The 19,880-nt window shown below is 40.8% G+C and overlaps 3 protein-coding genes across 10 annotated transcripts in view; all 3 read left to right on the top strand.

Annotated features, from left to right (window-relative positions):
• The window catches only part of LOC110504427 (protocadherin gamma-A11-like), a 244,201-nt gene that overhangs the window by 26,228 nt on the left and 198,093 nt on the right, over positions 1 to 19,880 (top strand). For 2 of the 8 annotated variants that reach the window (XM_090219523.1, XM_090219517.1), the window contains exon 1: positions 1,031 to 3,430. The exons of 4 other annotated variants lie outside the window; for them this stretch is intronic. In XM_090219523.1, coding sequence (XP_090075649.1) covers positions 1,031 to 3,430 — 2,400 coding nt within the window. Of the gene's footprint in view, positions 1 to 1,030; positions 3,431 to 5,927; positions 9,015 to 19,880 lie in introns of those variants that run through there. 2 more of the 8 variants (XM_090219521.1, XM_090219518.1) reach the window with 1 other exon arrangement.
• On the top strand, positions 10,915 to 15,418 carry LOC118945990 (protocadherin gamma-A11-like). Its single transcript, XM_036969656.2, has 2 exons — positions 10,915 to 13,455; positions 15,404 to 15,418. The coding sequence occupies exons 1-2, from the start codon at positions 11,053 to 11,055 to the stop codon at positions 15,416 to 15,418; spliced, it is 2,418 nt and encodes an 805-aa protein (XP_036825551.2). The 5' UTR covers positions 10,915 to 11,052.
• On the top strand, positions 14,710 to 18,322 carry LOC118946032 (protocadherin beta-15-like). The gene has a single exon (XM_090221512.1). The coding sequence runs from the start codon at positions 15,908 to 15,910 to the stop codon at positions 18,320 to 18,322; it is 2,415 nt and encodes an 804-aa protein (XP_090077638.1). The 5' UTR covers positions 14,710 to 15,907.

The following is a 19,880-nucleotide window of genomic DNA, read 5'->3' as shown; positions in this document are numbered from 1 at the left end:
GACCTACCTCAATACCCAAGCTTGTCTATTTGGCAACTTGGTTTTGCTTTAGATTTAATGCTATTTGTAATGTATTTATGGTAATTCATGTCCCCTCACAATTGAGGTGAAACAAGGTTGATGATTGTATTTGGTTTTGAGTTGTGATATTTCTGTTTGTGGTTGATTTGGATTGGTGACATAGCCTATATGCTGCACGTTTGAGGTAAACAATGGGTTTATAGTTTGGCCTGGAGTTCTAGTTGGAAAAGGGTGACAAAATAAAACTGCAGTATGTGGAGAGGTACAAAGACAGAGTGATGAGAGAAGCGTTTTGAGTGTCTGAAATGCGGCGGCTTTGGTGTGTCGCTGTCCATGGTGCTGAAATCCTTTTTTTTGGCATTGTTGTTTACTTTTCATTGCTGTTTGACTGTCATCACCTGCATTCATTGGCATAATCTCTGTTTTTGTGTATTACGCTTGATGAGTTTGTGTTAAGTAAAATACCAGAACTATAAATCTCATACTTACAACTTAGACCTGTACATTTTCTTGCAGATGTGTTCCCTTCGGAACATATTTCTTCCTCCTAATCTATATCTTAACTCGTGAAAATAGTCTGAGATGTATTTTAATGTCATCATTTGTTTTTCTATTTTTACTGGCGTTTTCTGAGTTTCTAATTATGGCCATAAGCTTCGGGTGATTTCCCCCCAATAGTTACAGTAATCAACCATGCACTCTTCTTATAGGAGAATATATTCATATTTCAACATTTCTCGAAATAGAGATTTTAAATAATATTAGTTAACGTGTAATTTCTGTTAAGTACTCACTGTGTCGCTGTTCACCAGCTGTGTTTGGATAGTTACAGTTCTCCACCCAGCGCTGCTGTCATAATGCACCGTGTTCGGATGTCATTTAACTGCAGAAAAGATTGGAGGTGGTCAGATCGCTTGTACATTCGGTGGATGTTCTTTTTAGGAAACGGTAGCTTTTTCTGGAGTTTTTCTTTAGAATATCTATACGGTCGTCTATTTTTAATCCCAGGATGGGGCACAAAGGATTCTCAATGTCAGGCCTGGTCTGGGGCTTTGCTTTCTTTCTTCTACCGCTGCACTCTGCCTATGGAGACGTGAGCTATTCTTTTCCGGAGGAGATGAAACGAGGATCTGTTATTGGAAATATAGCCAAAGATCTCGGGCTGGAGGCGAGCAGACTGTCCACTCGTAAGGCCCGAATTGATACCGAAGGGAAAAACCAACGTTATTGTGACATTAATCTGAGTACCGGGGATTTGATTGTTGCGGACAGGATTGACAGGGAGGAGCTATGTGGAGAGAAGGTTTCGTGTATGATTAAATTCGAGTTGGTTCTAGAAGGTCCATTGGAGTTGCATCAGATATCTCTGCTTGTTGAGGATGTCAATGATAATTCACCCATTTTCACGAAAGATACAATCAAATTGGAAATTACAGAATCGGCAGACAAAGGGGCTCGCTATCGAATTAACGAGGCACATGACGCAGATATAGGACAGAACGCAGTGCAAAGGTATACATTAGAAAGGAATGAACATTTTGTGCTGGCTATTCACGATTACACAGATGGAGGAAAGAACGTCGAGTTGGTTTTAGATAAAGAACTAGATCGTGAGGAAAAGCAAGAGATGAGTTTACTTATTACAGCTGTAGACGGGGGCTCTCCGCAGAAATCAGGTGCTGTACTCATACACGTCACTGTACTGGATGCTAACGATAACGCCCCAGTGTTTAGCCAGGCCGTCTATAAAGCCAGTCTGCCTGAAAACTCTCCTTTAGATACTGTAGTGGTTACAGTGAGTGCTGCGGATGCAGATGAGGGATTGAATGGGGAGGTGACGTATGAATTCAGTCGCATATCAGACAAAGCAAGAAAGATATTTTCTTTGGGTCACAGTACTGGAGAAATTAAGGTGATAGGTCCAATAGATTTCGAAGGCGACCCAAAATATGAAATGCGCATTGAGGGTAAAGATGGCTATGGTCTTTCATCTGATTCAAAAGTCATTATTGAAATAACTGATGTTAATGACAACGCCCCTGTGATATATCTCAAATCTCTGACTAGCCCCATACCTGAGAACGCGTCACCTGGTACAGAGGTGGGCATCATTAACGTGCAGGATAGAGACTCTGAGAATAACCGACAGGTCCGCTGCTCCATTCAGCAAAACATTCCCTTTAAGCTGGTGCCATCCATCAAAAACTACTATTCTCTGGTGACCACGGGCGAACTGGACCGTGAACTAGTGTCTGATTACAACATTACAATCACTGCCATCGACGAGGGCTCTCCACCTCTATCCTCCTCTAAAAGTGTTCAGTTATCTGTAGCTGACGTCAACGACAACCCACCTGTGTTTGAGGAACAGTCCTATAAAGCCCACGTGACTGAAAATAACAAACCCGGTTCCTCCGTGTGTTCTGTTACTGCACGGGACCCAGACTGGAGACAGAACGGTACAGTGATTTATTCTCTCTTACCTGGTGAGGTGAACGGTGTCCCAGTGTCCTCGTTATTATCCGTTAACGGAGACACGGGGGTGATCCACGCTGTGAGGTCGTTTGATTATGAGCAGTTCAGGAGTTTTAAAGTCCACGTGGTAGCCAGAGACAACGGTTCTCCTCCACTCAACAGCAACGTCACGGTCAGTGTGTTCATAACAGATGTGAATGACAACTCTCCTCAGATACTATACCCCGCCCCGGAGGGGAAATCCTTCATGACCGAGTTGGTCCCCAAAGCTGCGCACGGTGGTTCTCTGGTTTCCAAGGTGATAGCTGTGGACGCAGACTCCGGGCAGAACGCCTGGCTGTCCTATCATATAGTCAAATCCAATGATCCGGGACTTTTCACTATTGGTCTCCACAGCGGAGAAATCAGGACACAGCGGGACATTTCTGAATCTCACACCATGAAACAAAACCTCATTGTGTCAGTGAAAGATAACGGACAGCCCTCTCTCTCTGCCACCTGTACCATGTATTTAGTGATTTCTGATAACTTGGCTGAAGTGCCAGAACTGAAAGATGTCTCTTATGATGAGAGCAATTCCAAACTCACCTCTTATCTGATCATCGCGCTGGTGTCCGTCTCCACCTTTTTCCTCACCTTCATTATTGTCAACGTGGCCGTGAAATTCTGCCGCAGGAGAAAGCCCAGACTGTTGTTTGACGGAGCGGTCACCATCCCCAGCGCGTATCTCCCTCCCAACTTCGCAGAGGTGGATGGCGCGGGAACTCTCCGCAGCGTTTACAATTATGACGCATACCTGACGACGGGCTCGCGCACAAGTGACTTTAAGTTCGTCACATCTTACAATGACAACACGTTGCCTGCAGACCAGACTCTGAGAAAAACTTCCCTTGACTTTGCTGAAGATCTTGACGAATCTGAGGGGTCCCCAGAGGTAGGGCTTTACGATAATTTAAAGGCTGGACTTTAAAAAATGATGCTATCCCACTGGGAAAAAAACTGGTTGATCAACCTTTTTTCTACATCATTTCAAACCTAAAAAAAATAATTATGCTGACGTTGAATCAACGTGGAAAACTGATTGGATTTGCAAAAAGTCATTAATAGATTGATCTAGACAAAAAACTGCATAATGTGGAAGTGAAAAGATAATGTAATAACCCCCTTTGTTTAGGCAAGCCTAAATTATTTCAGAAGCAAAATGTGGCTTAAGGTAAAAACCAATTTAGTTATGTAGCCTGAAATAATATGTGTTGACATGATTTTTGAATGACTACCCCTTCCTATGTCCCCCATACATACAACATCTGTAAGGTCCCTCAGTCAAGAATTTAATTTCAAGTGCAGATTCAAGTACAAAGACCAGGGAGCTTTTTCGAAAGCCTCACAAAGACAGGAGGTGATTGGTGGATGGGTAACAATAACAAATCAGACGTTGAATATCTCTTTAATAATGGTCAAGTTAAAACATGTTACTGTGGATGATGTAATAAATCACCCAGACACATCAAAGATGCAGTCGTCCTTCTGAACTGAGCTGCAGGACAGGAAGGACAGTGCTTAGGGCCATTGGTGATTTTAAAACATCTACAGAGTTCAATTTCTGTGATGGAAGAAAAGTGAGGAGAAATCAACAAACAACATTGAAGTGACTCTACAATAATGACCTTAATGACAGAGTGAAAAGAAGAATAAACATATACAGAATATTCCAAAACATACATATGTAATAAGGCATTAAAGTAAAACTGCAAAATAAACACTGCAAAGAAAACAAATCCTAGAGGAACATCTGCTTCAGTGTGCTTTACACCAGACACTGGGGAAGGAATCCACGTTCCAGCAGGACAATAACCTACAACACAAAGCCAAATCTACCCTGGAGTTGCTTATTTAGCAAGAACACAGCAAATGTTCAGGCGTGGCCAAGTTACGGTTTTGACTCCATAGTAATACTAGAAAATTGCTGTCTAGCCATGATCCCCAATACCTAGACTGATCTTGAGTAATTTTGAAAAGAATAATGGACAAATATTTCACAATACAGGTGTGCAAAGCTCTTATGAGACTTACCCAAGAAGAGTCACAGCTGTAATCAGTGACAAGGTGTTTTTAACATGTATTGACCCGGGGGATGAATACTTATCTAATCAAGGTATATTAGTGGTTTATTTTCCGTTAACCTTTAAAAAATATATCATTTTTCTTCCACTTTGACATTACAGAGTATTTTGAGTAGATCGTTGAATTTTTTTTTTATATATATATATATATATGTATATAATTAAATCAATTTTAATCCAACTTTGTAACATAAAACAATGTGAAGAAATCCATAGGGGGTGTAGACCTTCTATAGGCTCTGTATCTGAAGTGCAGAGGGATTTTGCAGCGTTAGTGTCCATGGTGCTGAAAATGTAAACTCAGTTTTATGAAAAATCCCAAACTACACAGAACAAAAATATAAACACAACATGTAAAGTGTTGGTCCCAGGTTTCATGAACTGTAATAAAAGATTCCAGAAATGTTCCATACGCACAAAAATCTTATTTCTCCCAAATGTTTTGCAAAAATGTGTTTACATCCCTGTTAGTGAGCATTGGGGGGGGCTAAGGCATATTTCTGTCTGTAATAAAGTCATTTTGTAGAGGAAAACACTCGTTCTGATTGGCTGGGCCTGGCTCCCCAGTAAGTGGACCTGGCTGCCAAGTGGGTTGGCCTATGCCCTCCAAGGCCGACCAAGGCTGCACCCCTGCCCAGTCATCTGAAATCCATAGAATATGCCCTAATGAACGTATTTCATTTGACTGATTTCCTTATATGAACTGTTACTCAGCAAAATCATTGAAATTGTTTCATGTAGGGTTTATATTTTTATTCAGTATATTTTTGGCATAATCACCTTCCTACCCCAACTTATTTGCATACTTTGCAGGGCATTGCTCTGACTGAATGGAGTGTTGAAAAAATATGCATTTTTGTGGAATAGTACTTATCTACATTATAATATTTTGGACTCAAGGTGTATCGACGTTTTTGAACCCAGGATGGGGCACAAATCTCGGTGACAGGCCTGACCTCCGGCTTTGCTTTCTTTCTTCTACCGCTGCACTCCGTCTGTTTTGTCCGTATGATTTGAGCTCATTCAAAGATTGTCGATGGTTTTCATTTGATTAGTTATTTGTTCTGTTTTTTTGTTGTACAACTACTTCTTGTGTTTTATGTAGTTAATCCTGACCGGGGACTAAATGTATCCAGTTGATCAAGCATATAGGCAAGCAGGAGTTCTATTGAAAAAATGTTGGCACATCTTTAAGTTAAAATGTGGTTGCTCTTAGGATTGTGGCCTGTTGGCATGAAGGCCTATTTGGACAGGGGTTACAAAAGAGAAATGCTGTCTGTGGAGAGCTAGCGTATCTAAACAGAGTGACGAGAGAAGTGGCGTTTGGGGTTAGAACGTCTGAAATGCAGCGGCCTTGCTGTGCCGCTGTCCATGGACCTGAAGTCCTATTATAAACCAGAAGGGTTTACTATTTATTCATCGTTGTTTGACTATCATCATTTCCACCCATTGCCATACTCTCTGTTTTTGCGTATTGCGCTGATGAATGTGTGTTGACAAAAAAAACATCACTATAAATCTGATATTTGCAACCTATTTCTTCCACATAATCTATATCTCATGAAAAAAAGCGTGGGATCGGTTTACATATCCTTTCTGTTCCTGTGTGGCTTTTTATCGTTTCCTGGTTCTATTTGGTTATTTTATATTCAATTGTTCAGTAATCAATCATGCAGACCACTTATTGACTTTCTTATGACGGCTTTTCCTGAAATATATATTCAGAATTATTACTGTTACTATGTGTACTTTTTAAAGATTACTCACAGTGTCGCTGTTCACCAGCTGTGTTTGGATAGATCCAGTTACCCACCCACTGCTGTTGTTACAAGGCTCGGGTATTCGGTTTTCATTCCGCATTTGAAATTATTGGACACGGTCAAATTGCAGATTTTATGGATGTTATTTTAATCAAACTTCCTGCTTTTGTGGAATACAATTTATCTACATTATATTATTTTGGATCAAGGGTGTATCGACGTTTTTAATCTCAGGATGGGTCACAAAGGAATCTCGGTGACAGGCCTGGTCTGCGGCTTTGCTTTCTTTCTTCTACCGCTGCACTCCGCCTATGGAGACGTGAGCTATTCTTTTCCGGAGGAGATGAAACGCGGATCTGTGTTTGGAAATATAGCCAAGGATCTCGGGCTGGAGGCGAGCAGACTTTCCGCTCGTAAGGCCCGTATTGATACCGAAGGGAACAGTAAACGCTATTGTGACATTAATCTGACTACGGGGGAATTGATTGTTGCGGAGAGAATTGACAGAGAGGGGCTTTGTGGCAAGAAGGCTTCGTGCGTTTTAAAACAGGAACTTGTGTTGGAGAATCCTTTGGAGCTTCACCGTATTAGTCTTCATGTTCAAGATATAAATGATAATTCTCCACAATTCACAGAGGATTTTATTAAATTTGAAATAGGAGAATCCGCAGACAAGGGGGCTCGTTTTTCTCTAGACGAGGCCCACGATGCAGATATAGGACAGAATATGGTTCAGAGTTATACACTAGAAAGAAACGAAAATTTCGTTTTAAATGTTAATACTAAAACAGGGGGACGCAAATACGCCGAATTAGTATTAGACAAAGAGCTAGATCGTGAACAACAACACGAGTTGAAATTATTGCTTACAGCTGTAGATGGGGGTACTCCGCAGAGATCAGGTACTGTAGTCATACACGTCACTGTACTGGATGCTAACGATAACGCCCCAGTGTTTAACCAGGCCGTCTATAAAGCCAGTCTGCCTGAAAACTCTCCTTTAAACACTGTAGTGGTTACAGTGAGTGCTACAGATGCAGATGACGGAGCAAATGGCGAAGTAACATACAACTTTGACCATGTTTCAGATGAATATGTACATTTATTCTCTCTAGATCACAAAACAGGTGAAGTAAGAATTATTGGGAAAGTTGACTATGAGGAGGCGTCATCTTATGAATTACAAATAAGGGCTAAGGATGGGGCAGGTTTAACATCATATTCTTTTTTAATTATTGAAATCACTGATGTTAATGACAACGCTCCTGTGATTTATCTACAATCTCTAACTAACCCCATACCTGAGAACGCATCACCTGGTACAGAGGTGGGCATCATTAACGTGCAGGATAGAGACTCTGAGAATAACCGACAGGTCCGCTGCTCCATTCAGCAAAACGTTCCCTTTAAGCTGGTGCCATCCATCAAAAACTACTATTCTCTGGTGACCACGGGCGAACTGGACCGTGAACTAGTGTCTGATTACAATATTACAATCACTGCCACCGACGAGGGCTCTCCACCGCTATCCTCCTCTAAAAGTGTTCAGTTATCTGTAGCTGACGTCAACGACAACCCACCTGTGTTTGAGGAACAGTCCTATAAAGCCCACGTGACTGAAAATAACAAACCCGGTTCTTCCTTACGTTCAGTTACTGCACGGGACCCAGACTGGAGACAGAACGGAACAGTGATTTATTCTCTCTTACCTGGTGAGGTGAACGGTGTCCCAGTGTCCTCATTATTATCCGTTAACGGAGACACGGGGGTGATCCACGCTGTGAGGTCATTTGATTATGAACAGTTCAGAAGTTTTAAAGTCCACGTGGTGGCCAGAGACAACGGTTCTCCTCCGCTCAGCAGTAACGTCACAGTCAGTGTGTTCATAACGGATGTGAATGACAACTCTCCTCAGATACTGTACCCCGCCCCGGAGGGGAACTCCTTCATGACGGAGCTGGTCCCCAAAGCTGCGCACGGAGGCTCCCTGGTTTCCAAGGTGATAGCTGTGGACGCGGACTCCGGCCAGAACGCCTGGCTGTCCTATCAAATATTCAAATCCACTGTTCAGGGACTTTTCACTATTGGTCTCCACAGCGGAGAGATCAGGACACAGCGGGACATTTCTGAATCTGACAGCATGAAACAGAACCTCATTGTGTCAGTGAAAGATAACGGACAGCCCTCTCTCTCTGCCACCTGTACCATCTATTTAGTGATTTCTGATAACTTGGCTGAAGTGCCAGAACTGAAAGACGTCTCTTATGATGAGAGCAATTCCAAACTCACCTCTTATCTGATCATCGCGCTGGTGTCCGTCTCTACCTTTTTCCTCACCTTCATTATTGTCATCCTGGCCGTGAGGTTTTGCCGCAGGAGAAAGCCCAGACTGTTGTTTAACGGAGCGGTCGCCATCCCCAGTGCGTATCTCCCTCCCAACTACGCAGAGGTGGATGGCGCCGGAACTCTCCGCAGCACTTACAATTATGAGGCATACCTGACGACGGGTTCGCGCACAAGTGACTTCAAGTTCCTCACATCTTACAACGACAACACACTGTCTGCGGACCAGACTCTGAGAAAAACTCCAAATGACTTTTCTGAAGATCATGACGACTCCGAAGGGTCACCAGAGGTAGGGCTTTAATTCTATATTAATAATACAGTAGATGTGTTTATAGGCCTATATGATAGTATTGAGGCTAAATTAACTGAAGCTAACATACTTTGTATAATCACATTCTGGAGAAACAGCTTTTCCTCATTAGCCCAGCTTTACTGCAACTGCTTCTCCTCATTAGCCCAGCTTTACTGCAACAGCTTTTCCTCATTAGCCCAGCTTTACTGCAACAGCTTTTCCTCATTAGCCCAGCTTTACTGCAACAGCTTTTCCTCATTAGCCCAGCTTTACTGCAACAGCTTTTCCTCATTAGCCCAGCTTTACTGCAACAGCTTTTCCTCAGTAGCCCAGCTTTACTGCAACAGCTTTTCCTCATTAGCCCAGCTTTACTGCAACAGCTTTTCCTCATTAGCCCAGCTTTACTGCAACAGCTTTTCCTCATTAGCCCAGCTTTACTGCAACAGCTTTTCCTCATTAGCCCAGCTTTACTGCAACAGCTTTTCCTCATTAGCCCAGCTTTACTACAACAGCTTTTCCTCATTAGCCCAGCTTTACTGCAACAGCTTTGGTTTCATGATATTTGACATGTTTTAAAATACTATTTCAATCCCCTCTGTTTTTACTTGAGAAATCCCATGGTCTATTATGTGTGGTTTGCTTGAGTTGTAATGTGGGAAGTTCTTTTTGTGACTGATAGAATCTGGGGATTTTTCACGATAGCCTGGCCTTCACAGTTTTGTGATTGATAGAATCTGGGGATTTTTCACGATAGCCTGGCCTTCACAGTTTTGTGATTAGGGGCACAGTAACAATGAGATGCAATTATGTTTTGGCACTGGAGGAGTGAAAGCCTGTTTGGAAAGAGGCAAGAAAAGAGAAATGCTGTGTTTGGAGAGATATTTATTTTTTTAAACATTTTACAGGATGAAATGTCTTGAGATGCACCTTTTCGGTTTAAAGAATGTCCAAAATGAAAAGACAACCCCTCAAAAAACAAACAGTACTTATTAACAAGAATAATATTTCAACTACTGTCAAATAATAATAATAATAACAATGAAATAATAATAAATAAATGAAATAATAATAATGATGATAAAAGGTCAATTCTGAGCATAAAAAAGTTGTTATACTAATGGGCCTCCAACAAATACAAATAAATGATGCAACTAATAACACTAAGTTGGCTGCCTATAATATATACATAATTACAAATATCGTCACGTGTTGACGTTTCTCCTAGTTAAAAACACAAACAGTTTGTTCTTAACATTGGAACAAGGGCTATCACTGTGTGATTTTAATGCCCTGATTTCTATAAGTAAATGATTCCAGCCAGTTGGGCATTTGTATTTATTAGTAACAGCGTGATGGGAGAAGCGTCGAGAGAGCGTCTGAAGAGCAACGAGAGTCCTCGCACTGTCACTGTCCATGGTGCTGAAATGTCTAAAATCCTATTTGAACCAGTAGGCTTTAATATTGATCGCTGTTTGACCTTCATATTCTTATTCCTTCCCTTGCTCTGTTTTTTTCTATAGCAGTTATGAGTTTGCTCTGGCTGAGGACCAGCAATGGATATATTGCTTTGTTGTCTCTCTTGCAGATGTGTTGTATTTTATATTCATAGTATACCTGATCTTAAATGATGAAAAAAGAGTGGGGGTGATTTTAATAATTTATGTTTGTATTGTTTAATATCCTTTAGTTTTCCGTGTTTATCTTTCGTTTTGTAATAGTAAATTAACAAATCAAACTTACTGAGGGGTATTTCTAACCACTTCTCAACATTAAGAAATCTGTAAGCAAATAATGTACATTCTGTTGAGTACGCAAAGTGTCGCTGTTCACCAGCTGTGTTTGGATTGATCCAGTTCTCCACCCACTGCTGTTGTAACAAGACTCGGGTGTCATTCTGCAGAAAATATTGGACGCGGTTAGATTGCTTGAACATTTTGAGGATATTATTTTCATCACGCTGAACCTTTGTGTGGAATACTATTTGTTTATATTTTATTATCAAGGCTATATTGTGTTTTGGCGTTTTAATTTCAGGATGGGGCACAAAGGAATGTCAGTGACAGGCCTGCTATGCGGCTTTGCTTTCTTTATTGTTACGCTGCACTCCGCCAATGGAGATGTGAGCTTTTCTTTTCCAGAGGAGATGAAACGCGGATCTGTTATTGGAAATATAGCTAAGGATCTCGGGCTGGAGACGAGCAGACTGCCCGCTCGTAAGGCCCGAATTGTTACCGAAGGGAACCACGAACGGTATTGTGACATTAATCTGAATACGGGAGATTTGACTATAGCTGAAAGGATTGACAGAGATGGGCTTTGTGGCAAGAAGGCTTCGTGCGTATTAAAACAGGAACTTGTGCTTGAAGATCCGTTGGAGCTTCACCGTATTAGTCTTCATATCCAAGATATAAATGATAATTCCCCACAGTTTAAAAAGGATATTATCAAAATGGAAATTAGGGAATCAGCAGACAAAGGTGTTCGTTTTTCTCTAGATGAGGCCCATGACGCTGATATAGGACAGAATACGGTTCAGAGCTATACACTACAAAGAAATGAAAATTTTATTTTGAATGTCAAAGCCAAAAGTGGTGGACGCAAATACAGCGAGTTAGTGTTAGACAAAGAGCTAGACCGCGAGGGGCACCATGAAATCAAGTTGTTACTTACAGCGATGGACGGAGGCTCTCCGCAGAGATCAGGTACTGTACTCATACACGTCACTGTACTGGATGCTAACGATAATGCCCCAGTGTTTAGCCAGGCCGTCTATAAAGCCAGTCTGCCTGAAAACTCTCCTTTAGATACTGTAGTGGTTACAGTGAGTGCTACGGATGCAGATGAGGGATTGAATGGTGAAGTTACATATGAATTCGATGATGTTTCAGATGAAAATAGCAAAGTATTTAATCTAGATCATATGAATGGAAAAATTATAGTTGTTGGTCCATTAGATTATGAAAAGGAGTCTTCATATGAAATGCAGATCAGTGCAAAGGACGGTTTAGGGTTAGCATCATACTCTACATTGATAATAGAAATCACTGATGTTAATGACAATGCCCCTGTGATATATCTACAATCTCTGACTAACTCCATACCTGAGAACGCGTCACCTGGTACAGAGGTGGGCATCATTAACGTGCAGGATAGAGACTCTGAGAATAACCGACAGGTCCGCTGCTCCATTCAGCAAAACCTTCCCTTTAAGCTGGTGCCATCCATCAAAAACTACTATTCTCTGGTGACCACGGGCGAACTAGACCGTGAACTAGTGTCTGATTACAACATTACAATCACTGCCACCGACGAGGGCTCTCCACCTCTATCCTCCTCTAAAAGTGTTCAGTTATCTGTAGCTGACGTCAACGACAACCCACCTGTGTTTGAGGAACAGTCCTATAAAGCCCACGTGACTGAAAATAACAAACCCGGTTCCTCCGTGTGTTCTGTTACTGCACGGGACCCAGACTGGAGACAGAACGGAACAGTGATTTATTCTATCTTACCTGGTGAGGTGAACGGTGTCCCAGTGTCCTCGTTATTATCCGTTAATGGAGAAACGGGGGTGATCCACGCTGTGAGGTCGTTTGATTACGAGCAGTTCAGGAGTTTTAAAGTCAACGTGGTGGCCAGAGACAACGGTTCTCCTCCGCTCAGCAGCAATGTCACGGTCAGTGTGTTCATAACAGATGTTAATGACAACTCTCCTCAGATACTATACCCCGCCCCGGAGGGGAACTCCTTCATGACGGAGCTGGTCCCCAAAGCTGCGCACGGGGGCTCTCTGGTTTCCAAGGTGATAGTGGTGGACGCGGACTCTGGCCAGAACGCCTGGCTTTCTTTTGATATAGTCAAATCGACTGATCCGGGACTTTTCACTATTGGTCTCCACAGCGGAGAGATCAGGACACAACGGGACATTTCTGAATCTGACAGCATGAAACAGAACCTCATTGTGTCAGTGAAAGATAACGGACAGCCCTCTCTCTCTGCCACCTGTACCATCTATTTAGTGATTTCTGATAACTTGGCTGAAGTACCAGAACTGAAAGATGTATCTTATGATGAGAACAATTCCAAACTCACCTCTTATCTGATCATCGCGCTGGTGTCTGTCTCCACCTTTTTCCTCACCTTCATCATTGTCATCCTGGCGGTGAGGTTTTGCCGCATAAGAAAGCCCAGACTGTTGTTTGACGGAGCGGTCACCATCCCCAGCGCCTATCTCCCTCCCAACTATGCAGAGGGGGATGGAGTGGGAACTCTCCGCAGCACTTACAATTATGACGCATACCTAACGACAGGTTCGCGCACAAGTGACTTCAAGTTCGTCACATCTTACATTGACAACACACTGCCCGCGGATCAGACTCTGAGAAAAACTCCAACAGACTTTGCTGAAGAATTTGACAACTCCGATGGGTCCCCTCCAGAGGTAGGCCTTCTTCGTAAATAAAAAATAGTATCTTGTTGTATGTTACACATTTTCAGTTAAGACACGTTTTAAAACAATTCGAGCTAAAATTAGAGTAATGATGCAATGTAAAATACATTTAAAATTAGAGTAAGTTGTGATATTGAAGTGCTGCTGTAAAAAACAAATTATCGGGAATTTTTTTTATTTTACATGGCATCATTACTCTAATTTTAAATGTATTTTACATTGCATCATTACTCTAATTTTAAATGTATTTTACATAGCATCATTACTCTAATTTTAAATGTATTTTACATTGCATCATTACTCTAATTTTAAATGTATTTTACATGGCATCATTACTCTAATTTTAAATGTATTTTACATTGCATCATTACTCTAATTTTAAATGTATTTTACATTGCATCATTACTCTAATTTTAAATGTATTTTACATAGCATCATTACTCTAATTTTAAATGTATTTTACATTGCATCATTACTCTAATTTTAAATGTATTTTACATAGCATCATTACTCTAATTTTAAATGTATTTTACATAGCATCATTACTCTAATTTAAATGTATTTTACATAGCATCATTACTCTAATTTTAAATGTATTTTACATAGCATCATTACTCTAATTTAAATGTATTTTACATAGCATCATTACTCTAATTTTAAATGTATTTTACATAGCATCATTACTCTAATTTAAATGTATTTTACATAGCATCATTACTCTAATTTAAATGTATTTTACATAGCATCATTACTCTAATTTTAAATGTATTTTACATAGCATCATTACTCTAATTTAAATGTATTTTACATAGCATCATTACTCTAATTTTAAATGTATTTTACATAGCATCATTACTCTAATTTAAATGTATTTTACATAGCATCATTACTCTAATTTTAAATGTATTTTACATAGCATCATTACTCTAATTTAAATGTATTTTACATAGCATCATTACTCTAATTTTAAATGTATTTTACATAGCATCATAAACTCTAATTTTAAATGTATTTTACATAGCGTCATTACTCTAATTTTAAATGTATTTTACATAGCATCATTACTCTAATTTAAATGTATTTTACATAGCATCATTACTCTATTTTAAATGTATTTTACATTGCATCATGATTTGTATCATGATTTGTTTTTTACAGCAGTACTTCAATATCACAACTTGTCTATAGGTAATGTGTTAGTGATCCAGGTTTGACGTAATGTGTTAGTGATCCAGGTTTGACGTAATGTGTTAGTGATCCAGGTTTGACGTAATGTGTTAGTGATCCAGGTTTGACGTAATGTGTTAGTGATCCAGGTTTACAGGTTTGACGTAATGTGTTAGTGATCCAGGTTTGACGTAATGTGTTAGTGATTCAGGTCTGACTTGTAATTAAGCATTTTAGATCCTCATTTAGATCCCCTCAGCTGAAGTGAGAACTACTTAGGCGCTGATGTATAGTTGCTGATGGATATTTTTAGTTGTGATGGGATTTGTGATTCTGTTATTTTTTGATGAATTGATTGGTTGGATTTTTCACATACACAGTGCAGCGTTTTGAGTTCACTGAAAATGGGTTGATATAGGAGTTTTGCTCTGTTGGAATAGGCTTATTTGGAAAAAGGTTAGAAAATAAAATGTACTGTCTGTGGAGAAGTGGTGTGACAGTATCTGATTTGCGGCTTGAGCATCAGTGTTGCTGTCCATGGTGCTGAACATGCAGAAAATCCAACATAAGGCCAGCGGGGTTTACTACGAGTCATCGCTACTTGACTGTCCTCACCTTCCTTCTTTCCCATTGGCTACTCTCTGTTTTTGTGTTTGTGCATTCTGAAGATAGTGTCGACTAAAATAGCAACATAACATGTAATTTTCTATGTAGGTAGCCCATACACTTTCTCCCCGATGTGTCATAACCTTTTCTAATGTGTTCCTTCCAGCTAGACCAAACTTAACTCAATGCTGTGAGCATGATTTCAATGCTATGGTTTATGTTTTAGGCTTTTTAATGTTGTTTTCTGTGTATTTCTATTAGGTTATTTTGCAACAAGGAATTACATTTATTTATGGTTTGAAAGATGTAGACCTATATTAGTAGGCTGCACATTATTCAATAATGCCGGCTACAAATTTAGCTTCCTATTACGACTTGACCTGAAATACAGATATAGAAGAATGTATGTTGACGTGTAATTTCTGAAGAGTACTGACTGTGTCGCTGTTCACCAGCTGTGTTTGGATAGATCCAGTTCTCCACCCACTGGTGTTGTAACAAGACTCGGGTGTTCGGGTGCCATTAAGCTGCGGAAAAGACTGGAGACGGTTCAGATTGCTTGAACATTTTGAGGATATTATTTTCCTCAAGCTGAATATTTTTGTGGAATAATATTTGTTCACATTGTATTATCAAGGCCATATTGTGTTTTGACGTTTTTAATCCCAGGATGGGGCACAAAGGAATCTCGGTGACAGGTCTGGTCTGCGGCGTTGCTTTCTTTCTTCTACCGCTGCACTCCGCCTATGGAGACGTGAGCTATTCTTTTCCGGAGGAGATGAAACGCGGATCTGTTATTGGAAATATAGCCAAGGATCTCGGGCTTGTGGCGAGCAGACTTTCCGCTCGTAAGGCCCGTGTTGATCCCGATGGGAACCGTAAACGTTACTGTGACATTAATCTGAGTACCGGAGATCTGATTGTTGCGGAGAGAATTGACAGAGAGGGGCTTTGTGGCAAGAAGGCTTCGTGTGTTTTAAAACAAGAACTTGTATTGGAGAGTCCTTTGGAGGTGCAACGTATTAGTCTTCATGTTCAAGATATAAATGATAATTCTCCGCAATTTAAGGACGAAGTGATTACAATTGAAATGAGCGAATCAGCAGATAAAGGCGCTCGTTTTTTACTTGATCAGGCACACGATGCAGATTTAGGACAGAATGCAGTGCAAAGGTACACTTTACAAAAAAATGACCATTTCCTATTGACCGTTGATAGTCATACTGTTGAGCTTGTTCTAGAGAAAGAGCTTGATCGTGAACAAAGCAATGAAATCAAAGTATTGCTTACAGCTGTAGACGGAGGCTCTCCGCAGAAATCAGGTACTGTACTCATACACGTCACTGTACTGGATGCTAACGATAACGCCCCAGTGTTTAGCCAGGCCGTCTATAAAGCCAGTCTGCCTGAAAACTCTCCTTTAGGTAATGTAGTGGTTACAGTTAGTGCTGCAGATGCAGATGACGGAGTGAATGGGGAAGTTACCTATGACTTCGCTCACGTTTCAGAGGAAGATGACAAATTATTTTCTATCGACCGGAAGACTGGAGAAATTAGAGTGATCGGCACAATTGATTTTGAAGAAATGTCATATTTTGAACTGCGCATCAAAGCAAAGGATGGTTTAGGGTTAGCATCATATGTCAAAGTCATAATAGACATCACAGATGTTAATGACAACAATCCTTCGATTTATATACAATCTCTGACTAACCCCATACCTGAGAACGCGTCACCTGGTACAGAGGTGGGCATCATTAACGTGCAGGATAGAGACTCTGAGAATAACCGACAGGTCCGCTGCTCCATTCAGCAAAACCTTCCCTTTAAGCTGGTGCCATCCATCAAAAACTACTATTCTCTGGTGACCACGGGCGAACTGGACCGAGAACTGGTGTCTGATTACAACATTACAATCACTGCCACCGACGAGGGCTCTCCACCTCTGTCCTCCTCTAAAACTGTTCAGTTATCTGTAGCTGACGTCAACGACAACCCACCTGTGTTTGAGGAACAGTCCTATAAAGCCCACGTGACTGAAAATAACAAACCCGGTAACTCCGTGTGTTCCGTTATTGCACGGGACCCAGACTGGAGACAGAACGGAACAGTGATTTATTCTCTCTTACCTGGTGAGGTGAACGGTGTTCCGGTGTCCTCGTTTTTATCCGTTAACGGAGACACGGGGGTGATCCACGCTGTGAGGTCGTTTGATTATGAGCAGTTCAAGAGTTTTAAAGTCCACGTGGTGGCCAGAGACAACGGTTCTCCTCCGCTCAGCAGCAACGTCACGGTCAGTGTGTTCATAACAGATGTGAATGACAACTCTCCTCAGATACTATACCCCGCCCCGGAGGGGATATCCTTCATGACCGAGCTGGTCCCCAAAGTTGCACACGGGGGCTCTCTGGTTTCCAAGGTGATTGCGGTGGACGCGGACTCTGGCCAGAACGCCTGGCTGTCCTATCATATAGTCAAATCCACTGATCCGGGACTTTTCACTATTGGTCTCCACAGCGGAGAGATCAGGACACAGCGGGACATTTCTGAATCTGACAGCATGAAACATAACTTTATTGTGTCAGTGAAAGATAACGGACAGCCCTCTCTCTCTGCCACCTGTACCATGTATTTAGTGATTTCTGATAACATGGCTGAAGTGCCCGAACTGAAAGATATCTCGTATGATGAGAGCAATTCCAAACTCACCTCTTATCTGATCATCGGGCTGGTGTCTGTCTCCACCTTTTTCCTCACCTTCATTATTGTCATCCTGGCCGTGAGGTTTTGCCGCAGGCGAAAGCCAAGACTGTTGTTTGATGGAGCGGTCGCCATTCCCAGCGCCTATCTCCCTCCCAACTACGCAGAGGGGGATGGAGTGGGAACTCTCCGCAGCACTTACAATTATGACGCATACCTAACGACAGGTTCGCGCACAAGTGACTTCAAGTTCGTCACATCTTACAGTGACAACACGCTGCCTGCGGACCAGACTCCGAGAAAAACTCCAAGAGACTTTGCTGAAGAACTTGGCGATTCCAACGGGTCCCCCTCAGAGGTAGGCCTTTATTGTAAACTAAATTAGTCCTACGATGCGTTGTACAATCTTTTCCCCCCATAGACAATCACCTGTTTCATGGCACTGCATCATTATCCCATGTTTATACACTGTTAGTCCTTTCTATAATTTCAACAGAAAATAAACACAAGGTTACACTGCATTATGGGTAAAATGCAGAAAAATATTCTTATTAATTGTAATTGGAAGTGTCCTGTAAAACATATTTCTTATAAATAATGGTTCATGCCAACTGTAGATTACTATTTTCAGTTTCAGGTGCCAACCTCATGCTCTGGGTTGCATGCATAAAGCTCAGACTCTGAACCCTCTTACTCCGAATAGATTTGCCCCTGATCATATATCTAAGGTTGTGCCCAATCCCATTTTTAAATCCATCTCCCTCTCTGTCTTTGTCTCTCTCTCCCCCAACACCCATCTCACACACACAGTCACTCAATATACTGAGTTTTGAATCAGTGTGGTAATGAAACGTTTCTTTGGATACAAGCATTGTTGTTTTTACAATATTATACAATAAAACTAACAGCAATGTACCATGTTCATTATTTACAGCAAAAAGTCATGAAACGCAATGCAATCTGGGTGAATTTAGGCGCAACTGGTAAATGATACCGTCAATTCCAATGAAACATTGGTTTAACAGTACGTTACTGTAAAATGGTACTATAATTCCACCACAAAGAATATATTACCCTACCATATTTTTGGATCGTTTAAAACATTTTTACTACTAGTGGGTATGGTTGATTCTGGCTCATGAACACATTTTGAGGCGTGCCTTGTAAGACACGACATTTGTTGCACCTGTGAGTGAGAGTGGTGTACCAAATTAACATATATGTGGTAGTAGTGCCACAACAATTAAATATGTAGAGGGGACAGATTGGAGTGGCAGCAAGCCTCAAAGTATTTGTTATGTCCTTGGTCTGTTTTTCCCTGTAGTCACTGAATATTTGGAAGTCTTTGTTAAATGCAAGTGATTTTGAAGACCAATTATTCATATACATTTGATACCCTGTAATATGAAAACACATTACATAGCAGCCAACCTGCTTGCACCAATCCCATGCAATTACACTACAATACTGTAAGATTCAAAGCCGCCTCTCCTCATTCAATTTAATTAATTCATTCAACAATCCATCCATTCATTCATTACAATTACCGTAAAAATATTAGTAAGAGTATTGTACCGTAAAACAGATTACAGTAATATGCTGTAAATGTACAGCATTATACTGGCAACAGAGTAAATTACTGTAATTAAATATTAGCTGTGTTGCTGTAATGATTACAGTAGGCTCATTTACAGTATACTTCTGTATTGTATATTGTATACTGTAAAGCATTTAAAATTTCAGTATTTGCCTGACAACTCTGCTGAGAGTATAAATCTGTAAATTTACAGGGAAATGTTTGACACTGTACAGGCAAGTTGTAGGTTCCATATTTTATGTAATTGGTCATGTAGCCTCTTAGATTATTGTTTTGACCTCTTCAGTTGAAGCGAGAAATATTGGGGTTAAATATATTGTACATACCGTACCAGTAAACATTTTGG

This window comes from Oncorhynchus mykiss, chromosome 25 (assembly GCF_057628025.1).
Source record: "Oncorhynchus mykiss isolate SJ-2025 chromosome 25, ASM5762802v1, whole genome shotgun sequence".
NCBI lineage: Eukaryota > Metazoa > Chordata > Actinopteri > Salmoniformes > Salmonidae > Oncorhynchus > Oncorhynchus mykiss.
This window is presented reverse-complemented; position numbering and strand designations above follow the sequence as displayed.